The sequence below is a fragment of the Centruroides sculpturatus genome, unplaced genomic scaffold, assembly GCF_000671375.1.
Source record: "Centruroides sculpturatus isolate CEXI.00-Female unplaced genomic scaffold, Cexi_2.0 scaffold777, whole genome shotgun sequence".
NCBI classification, from domain to species: Eukaryota; Metazoa; Arthropoda; class Arachnida; order Scorpiones; family Buthidae; genus Centruroides; species Centruroides sculpturatus.
The window spans coordinates 26425-40027 of NW_019384982.1; the positions used below are offsets into that span (position 1 = coordinate 26425).

Genomic DNA, 13603 nt, shown 5'->3' on the forward strand with positions numbered 1-13603 from the left:
TGCAAAAGCTTTGCTTATCCTATCGCTGTTCATCTTTACTCCTGACGATACACAAGAACAATTCAAACGACGCAGATAAAATACTTATGTTTTTATATGCAAGAGGGCAATCATTTGGTAAAAAAGCGATTACACGGTTCACAAAAATTATTTGCAAATACGCAAAAAATCTTTCCCTCGTACGTGTAAGACGACCTACAAATTTTAAACCGTTAAATATTAATAAAAATCTCATTTTATATGCGAGTAAGTATGGTATATTTATATTTATACTTGTTTCATCAATATTTACAAAAATAAATGAAAAAGTAAAAATTATCCACCAAATCATATGCTTGTTAAACATATAAAAATTTGTAAGTTTCTTCATAATTGAAGTTTAGACTATTTACAAAAATTTCAAATTTTCGAGTCTATCTTAATCCTTTTCATACAACCCCAGAAGTAACAGTTAACATGGTTTTTTTAAGAATATACTTCTTAAAACAAAGGTAAACAATAAGTAAAAAAGTTCACAATGTTAAAAACAATCAAGTGCCAGCCTTCTGTTATAGGTTCTGACACCTTTACATTAAAAGCACGAAGAATTCTTCTCACCACATTGTACTTATCCATTTTTTTAACTGTTTCAGGAGGCCCTCTGGTGGTAGTTACAGTAATGGTCCCTCTATTGTACAGTAAATGGCCCTCTATTGTAAATATAAAATACAGTAGAGCGTCGTTTATCCGAAGGTCGGTTATTCGAAAGGTCGGTTATTATAAAAAAAGCTAATAAAATTAGTCGTTACAAAAACTATGCTGTGATATAAACAAGAGGCACCATTACCTCCAATTGTGAAATAAACATTTTGCTCCTTCTTACAGAAAATGAACATGCGTGCACATCATTCAAATGAAAATCGGTTGCTTAAAATAAGATCAACAATAGTTTAAATTATTACACAAAGAAATTACCAAAAACCAAATGTTGATAGTTTTAAAACCAAAGCTCTATTAATACCTGACAATAGAAATAAATAAATACAGTACTGATAAACAAATAGAAGCTAAGAATTTTATTAAGGGCATGGCTTGGACAGTGGTAAAATTTTGCACCACAATAATAAATGAGACAAGAAAAATGTACAGTTAGCAAAGCCTAGTAACTGCAATTTAGAACACAGTGCAGAGCAGAATTATATACTAATGTAATTTTTTTTAATTTTTTGATTTATTTAGAGTAAATGGACAAAACGTTATGTATCTTTCTATCATCATCTTCTAACGACACATTCCATATTATCTCAATCAATTAATCCAAACATAAGTTGCTCAAAAAAGTCATTTCTCAATGGTGAAAAACTATACATCAGATATGTACAAATATCTGATGTATAGTTTTATTATGGTAAATTACTTTGGTAAAAATAAACAAAATGTTAATGGATAATGCTGGAGGTAAGGGAATACTGTTTCCATTTTTTTAGTTAAAAAGCAAAGTGCAAGTCGCAGTTTAAACGTTGAGCCCTTTTTAAACTATGCCCTGATGAAAGGTGCCAACTGACTGAAAAAGTCAAATTGATAGCTCACGCTCAAATTGCAAGTCAATTAGTAAAATGTCTTCTTCTACTAGGTGCTCTACAAACGTCAGTAGAAAATACAACAATCACAATAAAGAATAAAGTGAAAAATCATCTTTACCTTCAAGCCATGACAAAAACACAATTTGACAATATGGTGAAAATAGAAATATCATTTCAAACCAAATTCTGTTTTACCATGGACCACTGAATAAATGCTTTCCTCATCACATTCAAAATATTAAAAAATACTTCCAACTCTGAAAGTTCACTGTAAGGTAGCAAGAAACGAATGGATCCAGATGAAAATAAGTTGACCACAACGGAGTGAAGAGAAACCGTTTACAATGACTACTAACGTTAAACATGCATAGTCTGAATGGGTATCAACACTATTGACACGACATCAAAAAAGAAAAGCAAGATTGTTTAAATTGTATCCAAGACCTGGGTCAGTACAGTACTGATTTAGGAACCATGAAAAATGTGACAGTGTCTTTCAAATCAGAGGGTGAATGTAACAGAACATTAGAAAGTGTTAGCAGAACATATCCTTCCTATCGGTAAAAAATCAGAAGAGCAAAACGGAAATTACAATATGATAATCCTCCCTTACGTACTGCTATAAGCGATATTCGGAAAAAAATAGTGTTTTGCATCATACAACATTCATATAATGGACTAGCCATCATTCTCTCCTGACGTAACTTCTATGAAAAATTTATGGGGCATGAAAATGGAAGACAGTTTGAATGGTTGGAAGGATTAAATTAGCCATCACAATAGAGTGACAGAAAATCAGTGTTAAAAGATAGCAAAATTTAATTTTTTTAATGTCAGAAGGTATATTTGCAATTATTTCTGAACGGAAAATCGATTAATATATAAATATTTTTTTGTTTGAGATTTAGTGAATAAATACAAGATGGCGTATAATTTGCCCCACCTTGAAATGGCTGTTTTTGCATATTATCTAAATTAATCGATTAGGACGGTATTTGATTTAAGTCATTAAAAAACAATGTTAAATAATTATGTAGAATTCTGTCTATCTACTCTAAATAATTGAAAAGATTTAAGAAAAATGACACTAGCGTATAATTCTGTATTGCACTGTACTTTTAAAACAGTACAATGCATTTAAAATGCAATATTTCTCATGCAAATATTTCATATGGTATAGTAAATATATTTTATAATTAATTAATTTACTTTAATTTAATCAAATGCTCGCATAATATATAAATACAGATTATAAAAATAATATTAAAAAAATTTAACACTTACGACTGCTATTTAATTCACAGGTAGTTTCATTACCAAGATTCACTGAAATTAAATTTGTAAATTGAAACTATCGTTAACATTCAAGTTATAACATATAGTATATGTAAGTACATAAAATTATATGTACATACACTTAATTTTATATATTGAATTTTACATTCTTAATGTAAAGTCAATGTCTACTTTCATAAATAGTTACATCTAATTATTTTTCTGGTAGAGATTGAACAGATGTAACCCCACTCCCACTAAAAATCTCAATAATCCATTGACTGTTCCATCAATGTGTTAAACAAAAACTCTCTGTTCATTTAAAAGTCGAATGTCAATGCTATTTCCCTTTTCTACTACAGTTGGTTGGATTGTTAGTTGAGGTTATTTGGCATAAGAGCCATATGGAAGACAAATCTGCATCATGTTAAGTTGCAGAATTAAATAAATAAATAAATATAGATTCTGTGTAAGTTCTGCTTCATATTTATTCAGACACTCATCAACATAAACTTAAAATTAAAGCAATGCATTGATTAAGTCCAATATATACACAAGTAAAACAGCAAAGCCGTATTTCGGACAAGAGTATGTCTCGGAGATTCACTACTAAGCGGAATCACTTTGACGCTCAAACGGGTCTCGTTCTCATTCTCCAATTTTTTTTGGTGTCGCTAGTTTTCAGCGCGATCGTCGAAACTTCGCCGGCCGCATCCACGAAGTCGACCACGATGCATTTTCGGTAAAATTATCCTATCCATGTCGAAATTTTTTCCGTTGCATGTCGGCCCGGGTTGAATTTTTGTCGATGCCTAACGAAAATTTCCAGTTTTGAAAGAAATAATCGTGGCTATTGTATTGTCCGAAATTATTTTTTCATTTTGAACAAACAATATACAGTTTAACCCGATTATAACGCCATCGGATGTAACGACAAACCTAATAGCAGCGTGGCTAAAATTTGTACTTGGAACGCCCTACCTTGTCTGTGATGTCCACGTCTTTTGTTCTGCCAGTAAAAATTAACTGAGAAATCACCCACGCAAATAATATACTTTATTTGTATTGGCTACACGATATTTTCAATAGTGTCGAGATATAATACAAATCCAAGACCGACTTGAAAGGTTAACTAACGTAAAGTAAACGGCTGTCGACTTGAAAGGTTAACTAACGTAAAGTAAAAAGCTGTCTCTCCTCATTGGAGTTTGGGAGCAAAGTGAGGTCAGAGGGAAAAGGCCATGCGGTGGCGCCCTCTGCCCTACAAGTCAAATTTTCATCAGTCCCACGATTTTACTATACAAGATAATGTTAAAAACCCACATGTAACGACATAAAACCCTGTTTTAACGTCATATTTAAAGCACTTCCAAATTTACAAAATTAGATTACAAATATTATTTAACAAAGAAAATATTATGTGTTCAGTCCTAAAAGCAGAGTTCACTTCCAAGAATGACTGTGGTTGGTACTCTCCTTACTTGACTTTGGTGAAGTGAGGTGCCTGTTTTGCTTGTTTCTAGAAGAGGGTCTCCATTTTGTATTTAATTTTGACTTGGTTCTCGGTCCCTTGACTACCTACAAGTGTTAAATTTTTATGCGCAAATGGTTTTGGCACCTAATACTCTCTGCCAAATACCAACTCCTGACATGTACTCCTTCTCACCTCTAAGCGGTAATATAAACAGGAGTACGATTTTATAAACAAGACCATAGTCTTGTCAATAACAATTGATATTATCTAACGTTTGATATAATGCAATTAATAGTGCAATGAACATAATGTACTCTTGTCGTGATACCTGTACCAAAAATATATTAAAATAAACTGTTTTAAATTTATCTGAACAGCACACTGTATCTCAGCATTGCATACAAAGACACCATCCAATATTTCTACCTTGTTGATAAATAACGACAAATATTTTACCTGGCATTGTTCTGTTTAAAGTTAAAGATATTGAGGCTTTAATTTGTCCCAAGCATCGGCAATTGCAGCTTTGAACTCAGTATTGCATTGAAACTATCTCTCATTTTCGTAAACTGCTCTTGCAAGCATTCCCGAAACATTTTCCATAAGCTATAAGTCTGGATCTACGGCAGGCCAGTCCACAACTTATATATTATTGTTTTTCAGCTATGATTCTGAACTCTTCGAGTTATGTATGGGTGCATTGTTCTGCTGAAAAGTCCAACTTGGGCTGTCATGTGAGAATCCAACCTTAACTCACTTTAATTCAACTTTAACGACCCAATTTTAAATGACAACAACGTCATACGTGCTCACCAATTGTTGTCCTTAGCTACCTGAGAAAATCTCCACTTACACGTTCCTGACGATGAAAATGACACACTCCCGCGATCTTTTGACCTTTAGGTCGAGCGATAACGGACGGTTCGAAATCGACGGCCGATATAGTCAGTCGTTGCCTGTTCCTCACGAATTAATGGCAAACTTATTTTCTGTGCCTGTGCAAAAATTTCCGGGATCTGATTTCATCAGGGACTAACGGTGCTGGCGAGGCGAACTTTTCTCAACTAGCATGCTCCAAACTCTCCCATTCCGGACCATTCCGTAAAACCTTCGATAACGGACTGAACCGTCAACACATCGACAAGAAATGCATCAAATTTATCATCACCCTGTAATTCATGTATTTATTATCTCGCGAACCACTGTAAACCCTCTCTCTCTGAATACTGCGAAAGTAGATTAAGTTCATCCTAGTTTACTTAATTTATTCCCAATCGAAATACGCTCGTAAGAATAATTGTAAAATAATGTTTTATATCGTTACAAATAAAAGTTGTTTTGTTGATCTGGTCTTCGCGTGAATCACTTCCAGTGCGCTGTCTCTCACTCCATCTCGAATCCGTTCGCGAGATTTTTTTTTAAGTCGAACCGCTGCGGTTTCAGTGGCAATCGAGACACAGTGGTATCAATCCTGACGAGGCACAAAAAAGGTGCTCACCCTCCAATTACAATAATTTGTCCAGCTTTCAAAAAGTGATCAAGGAGCCTGTTTTGATACTCCTCTAAATCCATTTTCTGCGTTATAAACGCTATTTTTGACAGATAATTAAAGCCAAAAGCACCCCATACCATTACTGATCATTCACACTACAAATATTTATTTTTGCTTCCTTACATCATTAGGAAATAAGCAATCATCCGAGCCATCCAGATTTCACTACTCGTCTCTTAACAGTATTTCATTACATTTATTTTTGCAGCTCGTATTTGTGTGCTCAATTAAGCATTTCTTCTTAGTGTTGAGCATTAGTTGTTAGTCAAGTAACATTTTTTCTGTATTTTAGTACAGAGTCTTTACTATAGAGTCTATAGTATAGACTCTGTACTATGGAGTGCTCTGTATATAGAGTGCTCTGCATAAATCGTCTATACCAGGGGTGAGCAACCTTTTTAATCAACGGGCCAATTTAAATTTTAAAATTTTCTGGCGGGCCGCGCATAAAGTAACACTTATTAATAATTTACAAAACTTTATTTATAATAAACATTAAAATAAAAAAATATAAAATTTAAAAAAAAGTAAAGATTTCATATACAAATTTTAATGCAAAATAAAAACAAACAAGAAAAGAACAGAAAAACGAATTTACTTGAAATTTTTAATGAGAAATTTGGCACTGTTTTTTCGATACAAGCTGATCAATATCAGCCGGAATTGATGAGGTAGCTANAATTGGGGCCGGAGACTAAAGAAAACAATAATTTAGAAAAAATGTTTAATAAAATCTTAGGTAATACATATGTTTTTTATATTTTTCAATATATTTATTTTGTTTGTACAAAATAAAGAAATAATTTTTAACGATACTATAGTCACGATTATTATTTTAAAAAGTTTACGTTAGGCTTAACATCGACGAAAATTCAACGCGAAACGACATGCAATGGAGAAAAATTTCAACATGAAATCGGTTAATATATTTGTTCGTACACAATCGGTTATCCGAAATAGCGATGTTCCGAACAACCCCAGTCCCCAATTAATTCGGATAATCGACGCTTTACTGTATTTCGTCCAGGCAGTCAGAAGTGAGACTGTATTTATAGGACTTTTTTGTAAAGTGTTAGTTTCAGTTTATGTTGACAATTACAAAACATTTTGCTTTTAATATATATTAAAAAAATATAGATAATATAATAAAATGTTACATTACATGCGAACGCATTCTTATACACGAGGTCGTGAATGGATTAATTCATTTTATATTGTTTCTTGTGATAAAATATGTTTTGGTTTTACAACAAACCGGTTATCGAACAATTTTTAGAAAGGAATTAAGTTCGAAAACCGATGTCTGACTGTAATCACTTATAATTGATTGTAATCTGGTAACGAGTTCAGCAATTTATCGTATTGATTTTACTACTAATTTATGTGATCTATTGTTCAAAAAAGATGAAATTTTTCTTTTTCTCCAATATCATGCTGTTTTAGTTTATTTCGTGGAAAACCAATGACAGTCTGGATAAATTAAAAAACAAGGTATTTTTACAGATATCTGTTTTTGATATACAGTGATACCTGGACATACGCTACCCCGACTTACGCAAACCCAGAGTTACGCGATTTTCAAATCTCGTCGATTCGTCTTTTGTTTAAGCGCCACGCAACTCTTGATAACTCACTCCTCCCACACTATTGTTCAGCTTACATGTTCGGACGTCTCGCGCGGAATCGACACATAGTTACAATTTATTTTGTGTTATTTATTTCTGTGTTTGTTAAATTTACAGAGACTTGAGAGACTCTATATCAGTGTTTCTCAACCTCTAACGAATCGTCGCCCCTTAAACGTAGTATCGCGTCCTTCAATAAACCGTTACGTTGTATCGTCCCCTTCACTTCAAAATTCCAATGCCGAGGGCCAAGACAAACGCCAAATTCATTCTGTATTGAATAGACTAGTAACTAGTATAATGTTATTTGTTTAATTATTGTACGATATCTAATTATTCTTAATATAATGTTTTACTATATCGTCCACAAAATTTTTTTTCGCCCCAACATATAAATTGTTACAAATGGCCCGCTCAACATAGAAAAACGCCCACATGGGGGCGATATTGCCCCATTGAGAAACACTGGTCTATGTAGTGATTTTTTGTAACCGTGAATGAATCAAAAGACAAGATAAGATTAACGAAAACATTTATTCTTTTACATACAACCGACTTGGATTTTACACTAATTGCGAAATTATACTCCGACTTACGCGAATCCAAATTACGCGGTTATTGATCGGTCCCACCTATCGCGTAAGATCGGGATATTACTGTATATAAAAAACAGTCCCGTGCGTATTTTCAGTATTTAATGTAAATATTTCAAATCTTAGTAAATACAGTTTGGTTAATATTGAACTTAAACATTGCATTGTTTACTTTATTAAATTGCTGTTGATGCGTGTCCGGTTAAATATGAAAAAAACCTTAAAAGTAAATATATATAATGTATAATAATATTAATAACAAAAGCAACAACAAACCTATAGAACTCCAGAAATAAACAAAAATAACAACAGGGCATAAAAGTATAATAAAAATAAATAAACAGATCTGTTTAGACACTTTAGAAACTTTTAGAAAGTCCACTAATATCAACATTTTCGTCTGTGGCCGTATTATACCGAGAATATTTTTTCTTGTATTAATGATTTTCATTATATTTTCTATTTTTATATTAGTAAGGCATCTCAAAATTATTTAGTAAAAATTTCTAGGCAAAATATATTACATAAAATAATTATTAATTGAATTAACTATTAGGAATATTATGCAGTGTGATTAACTCAGGACCGAAGATACATTTCGTCGAAGAACTTTAATTTTACAGTGAAAAATAGTGTATGAAAACATACTTTGATTTCCGGACTAAGTAGGAAATTAAGAATCATTCCATTTGCATTTCATCAACATGTTTTTAATTTATGTAGAGATATTTCACGTGAGAGTTGTGCAGTCCCAAGTGAATCACCACGTTGTTTACTAACAGTAAATTGTTAATAATAAGAAAATAAATACCTGGACAACAACTTTCATCACTTCCATCTGCACAATCTGTTTCATTATCGCAAATTTTATATTTTTGAACACATTTTGTACTGTTCTTCATTCCGATACATTTAATATTATGTTTTTCACATATACAGGTACAAACGCATGTTTCTTTATTTAATTTTCTTTCCTCTCCCTAATATGAAAAATAAAATTTTGTGTATTTAAGCAATGTGACACATTTTTCAAAATTTATTATTCAGTAAAAATTATTTTGTTAAAAATTAACTGAAATAAAGCATTTTGAAATATATATCATACAAATATAAAATAATTTGAAAAATATTGTAGTTCAATAGCATCATTTTAAAGAGCATCTAACCACACAGTAAAAACTTTATAAATTAAAATATCCTAATAACATTTGATAGCGCCGCATTGCAGCTGTTGGTCAGAACAGATTTGTGTTAAATGTATTTTCATATTTCAAGGTTGTGTGACGTGCGTGGCATAACAATATGGCAACACGAAGGGGACTTTCTCACGAAAATGTGCAGTGTTTAGGTGAGCTAAGTGATGTCTATAGTAGAAATGTGCCCAATTTTGGAAAACATAAAAAGAAACAAACGACCAAAGTTCTTAAAGAAAATAGTCCTTGCTTGGATCACTCCACATGCATGTCAACGATTGGAAGTGCAGCAGATGCCGAAAGATGTCAACTGGTTATTCGCAGTTGTGGCATTGTAGCAGAGACACCCACACCAGTCGCAAGCACCACACAACTTCATGCATGTCAACGCAAGAGATGCCATATTTGTCCCAGGTGAAGTGATAAGAAAACCAAATTTGTCTGTAACGAGTACAACAAGTTTGTGTGCGAATAGCATACCAAACGGTGGTGAAACCAATGCCAACAAGTAACATTTTGCCTACAGAACATGAAGACTTGTGCAATATTATTTGAATTTTATATTACATTGTCATACCATATTATTCCATGGAAAAAATTTTATTGATGATAAAGTGTTGTTATTCTGGTCATAGAGTATGTTTTTCGTTTGAGATTAAAATGACCCCATTTTAAAAATGGTTTTATGGTACCTAATCTGGGTTAATTTTTGATCGGTTGAGTTTTTGAAGCAAAAGAGAGAATCGTAAGGAAAACAGCGAGAAAATGAGTATATGGCAGATGAGAGAGAGAATCGCATTTCGGGTGAAATTGAAATCAGAAACTGTACAAAGGATAAAGTCACGTAAGTAGTGTAATTTATATCATTTTTTAAGCAATTTATGTTACTTAATTGATAATTTGTGTTATGTTTTTTATTGGTTTATTTATAAAATCGTTTCGACCGTGTCGACTGAATTTCGAAAATTTGAAGAAATAAAGTTAAACTTGAGAATAAATCCTTATTGTTGAGTACATTTTTTATTGTCCAAAGCAAGAATATTCAGTATAGTGTAATCTACAAATAATAATTATTTCTGGCGACTACATTAACATTTTACAACTATCTGTTACGAAGAAAAACGACAAGCGAATTAGTTAACAATAGGAGAGAAACTGACAAAGAACACCATGCAGAAGGGCTACAAAGGCTCTTGAACAATCATCGTGGTCATTTTTTTACTGATACGGCTCTTACAATGAGATTCAATTTTCTGATAAGAGATAGAAAAAATCTCCAGAAAATCAAAACAAATATGTTCGACTTTCTCGGATATGTCGAGAACTATGTAAAGATAAATCAGATTGTTATGCCAAAGTTGACAATAGATGCTGCAGATGAGATGGCTGCACTTCACCATGATGAAATGGAAAAATCACAATTCAAAAAGACAGTTTTGGAATGGACTGACGAAGATTCCACTGTTAGGAATGAAGAGGGGGCAAATGTGGGTCGAAGTGACAGTTTTTCATCACAGCAGGTCAAGGTCAGAAGAACAAACATTTAGGGGAGACCGGGGCAACTTCGGCATGCGGGGCAAGTTTGTCAAGCGATTTTTTTTAAAAACAAATTAAAAGGAGACTTTGGTTATAGGTTAGGCAGTTGAGTTTTATTGGTGGCTTGTTGAGTGTAGTGTTTTTATTGTTCTCCAACAAGCGTAGTTGAATTATCAAGCAAATTTTCATTTTCGTTCAATTCCATATAATATTTTTTTTCCATTTATATTGAATTGGCAGGTTTTGTTATAATTCCATGATAACGAAAGTTACTTTTCCTGTTAGAAGGATGTAACTTCAACTTATTCACGTGGCCAGATCGTGGCTTGGCATTCTGTTCTCAGGGTTGTACTTAATGTTTCGAAATCATGACTAGCGGGGTAAGATCGGCAACATAAAGCCACATTAGAAGCAAAGGATAAAAATCAAACAGATGATAAATGAAAACATGTTTGCATTTGTTATTCATGTATATATGTCTTTGAACTTGCATTTCGTTGTAATAATATTAAATGGGTGTTGGATTTGTATTTCTTTGTTTTAATAGTGAATTCCAACTTATACATTGTTAATAACATAATTTTATATACGTGCCTATCTTGCCCCATTACTGTTGCCCCTATACCAGGGGCAACTTTAATAAAAATAATTAAAATAATTACAACTTTACAAAAAGAGAGAAGTTGCCGATCTTGCCCCTATACCCGGGGCAACTTCGTCAATTTCTCTCTTCTTGTAAAGTTGTAATTATTTTAATTATTTTTATTTCCAAACTGATTTTAACCAGTTCTATAGTAAGGTAACATTCCAATAGACAATATGCAAAGCTTTTTTTTCAGTTTACAGCAGTATTTATTACACAAAATTTAAGTAAAGCTTAACATGCCGATCTTGCCCCGGTCTCCCCTACTCTTATGGAAAAGCAACCATCAATGATTCAGACGGTAGCTGATTTAACGTCTCGAGTCATTGTAGCTACGCCAGAATATGTAGCCTTTCAGAGGATATCCTATGGATTTGTTATATTTATGAATATTATCGAAAATCGAAAGACAGTAATCAAAGGTTTTATTACCTAAAGCAGTGTACTTTGGGAGATGAGAAGAGATTGATAAGATACTATCAGACGTTGTATGCAAAAGTAGTCTATACTGAGGCAAAACGTTAAACAGATTTAGGAAATGGATTGAAATTGGCCGAAGTTTTCACAAAGTTTACTAACTGGCATACTCTCTATCGCCAAGATTATTAGTATGCCAGTTAGCACTTTATTGTTGTTTTGTTTTGCCGATGAAAACCAAGAATAATATGAAAAGAATTGACGAACTCAGTGATATTTAGTATCCTAAAAATATTCGAGCCATTTTGGAAATGTTGCCATTTGACTTGAAGAAAGATTGGAAAAGATTCTGTATGAATTTAGTAAGATAAACACGAAAAAGCTCGCTTCCGTCATTTAGATCATTTTTAGTACAGAGTTGTTGCTCTGGATAGCTTCAGCATTCACTTTATGATTACATCCTTTACCAAGATCAAAACAAGTCGACGAATAGCAAGAATCGAAAAGATTCGTGCCTTTATCGCCAATATTTCGTTTTGAGAAGTGACGAAAGATGGCTGTACGTTCTGCGAAAAGGAGAACGACATTAGGTAATGTTATGAGTTCATGAAAAAAAAACGTGAGAAAGAGAAGTAAGCTTTGTTTCTTATGTTTGAAAGCTAATCACTCAGCAAAACATCGCAAAAGTGGAATAAGATTTGATAAGTGTCACAAAAACAAGCGATTATTCTCCATCTAGTCACGAATCAAAAGGGCAAGGAAACAATTAACAAAGAATCAAGTGTTAATAAAGTTTAATTGGATTTGTTAACAGTGTAGATTAAATTGAGTTGAATAAAGGAAAAACGCCACTGACAAAATATCTGTTTTGGTCGGAGCCAGAAAGGGTAAAGAGTGGCCACTTATCCGTTTCTGGATATGGGAAGTTCTTTATTATTTTTGTTCAGAGGAAATTATGAAAAAATGGAAGTGAGTAATGACCGAAAAAAGCCTTTATATTTCCACCATGAAGAAGAATAATAGTCGATGTTAGTTGTTATGTCATGAAAGGAGTGAAAGTGTGTGATCTAAACAGAAACGTGAGTATTCTATTTCCCGAGTTATACACAAGGGCTGAGTTTACGGTTGACAGCGCAGACATTGTAAAGCACAATGAGATTCAATTTTCTGATAAGAGATAGAAAAAATCTCCAGAAAATCAAAACAAATATGTTCGACTTTCTCGGATATGTCGAGAACTATGTAAAGATAAATCAGATTGTTATGCCAAAGTTGACAATAGATGCTGCAGATGAGATTGCTGCACTTCACCATGATGAAATGGAAAAATCACAATTCAAAAAGACAGTTTTGGAATGGACTGACGAAGATTCCACTGTTAGGAATGAAGAGGGGGCAAATGTGGGTCGAAGTGACAGTTTTTCATCACAGCAGGTCAAGGTCAGAAGAACAAACATTTAGGGGAGACCGGGGCAACTTCGGCATGCGGGGCAAGTTTGTCAAGCGATTTTTTTTTAAAACAAATTAAAAGGAGACTTTGGTTATAGGTTAGGCAGTTGAGTTTTATTGGTGGCTTGTTGAGTGTAGTGTTTTTATTGTTCTCCAACAAACGTAGTTGAATTATCAAGCAAATTTTCATTTTCGTTCAATTCCATATAATATTTTTTTTCCATTTATATTGAATTGGCAGGTTTTGTTATAATTCCATGATAACGAAAGTTACTTTTCCTGTT

The 13603-nt window shown here is 33.0% G+C and overlaps 1 protein-coding gene across 1 annotated transcript in view; it reads right to left on the reverse strand.

The window, feature by feature from the left end:
• The window catches only part of LOC111632803 (low-density lipoprotein receptor-related protein 1-like), a gene marked incomplete at its 3' end in the record, with an annotated part of 123322 nt that overhangs the window by 2302 nt on the left and 107417 nt on the right, over positions 1 to 13603 (reverse strand). Inside the window, exons 7-8 of the mRNA XM_023377330.1 lie at positions 8893 to 9061; positions 2847 to 2888 (exon numbers count right to left, since the gene is read on the reverse strand). Coding sequence (XP_023233098.1) covers positions 2847 to 2888; positions 8893 to 9061 — 211 coding nt within the window. The remainder of the gene's footprint in view (positions 1 to 2846; positions 2889 to 8892; positions 9062 to 13603) is intronic.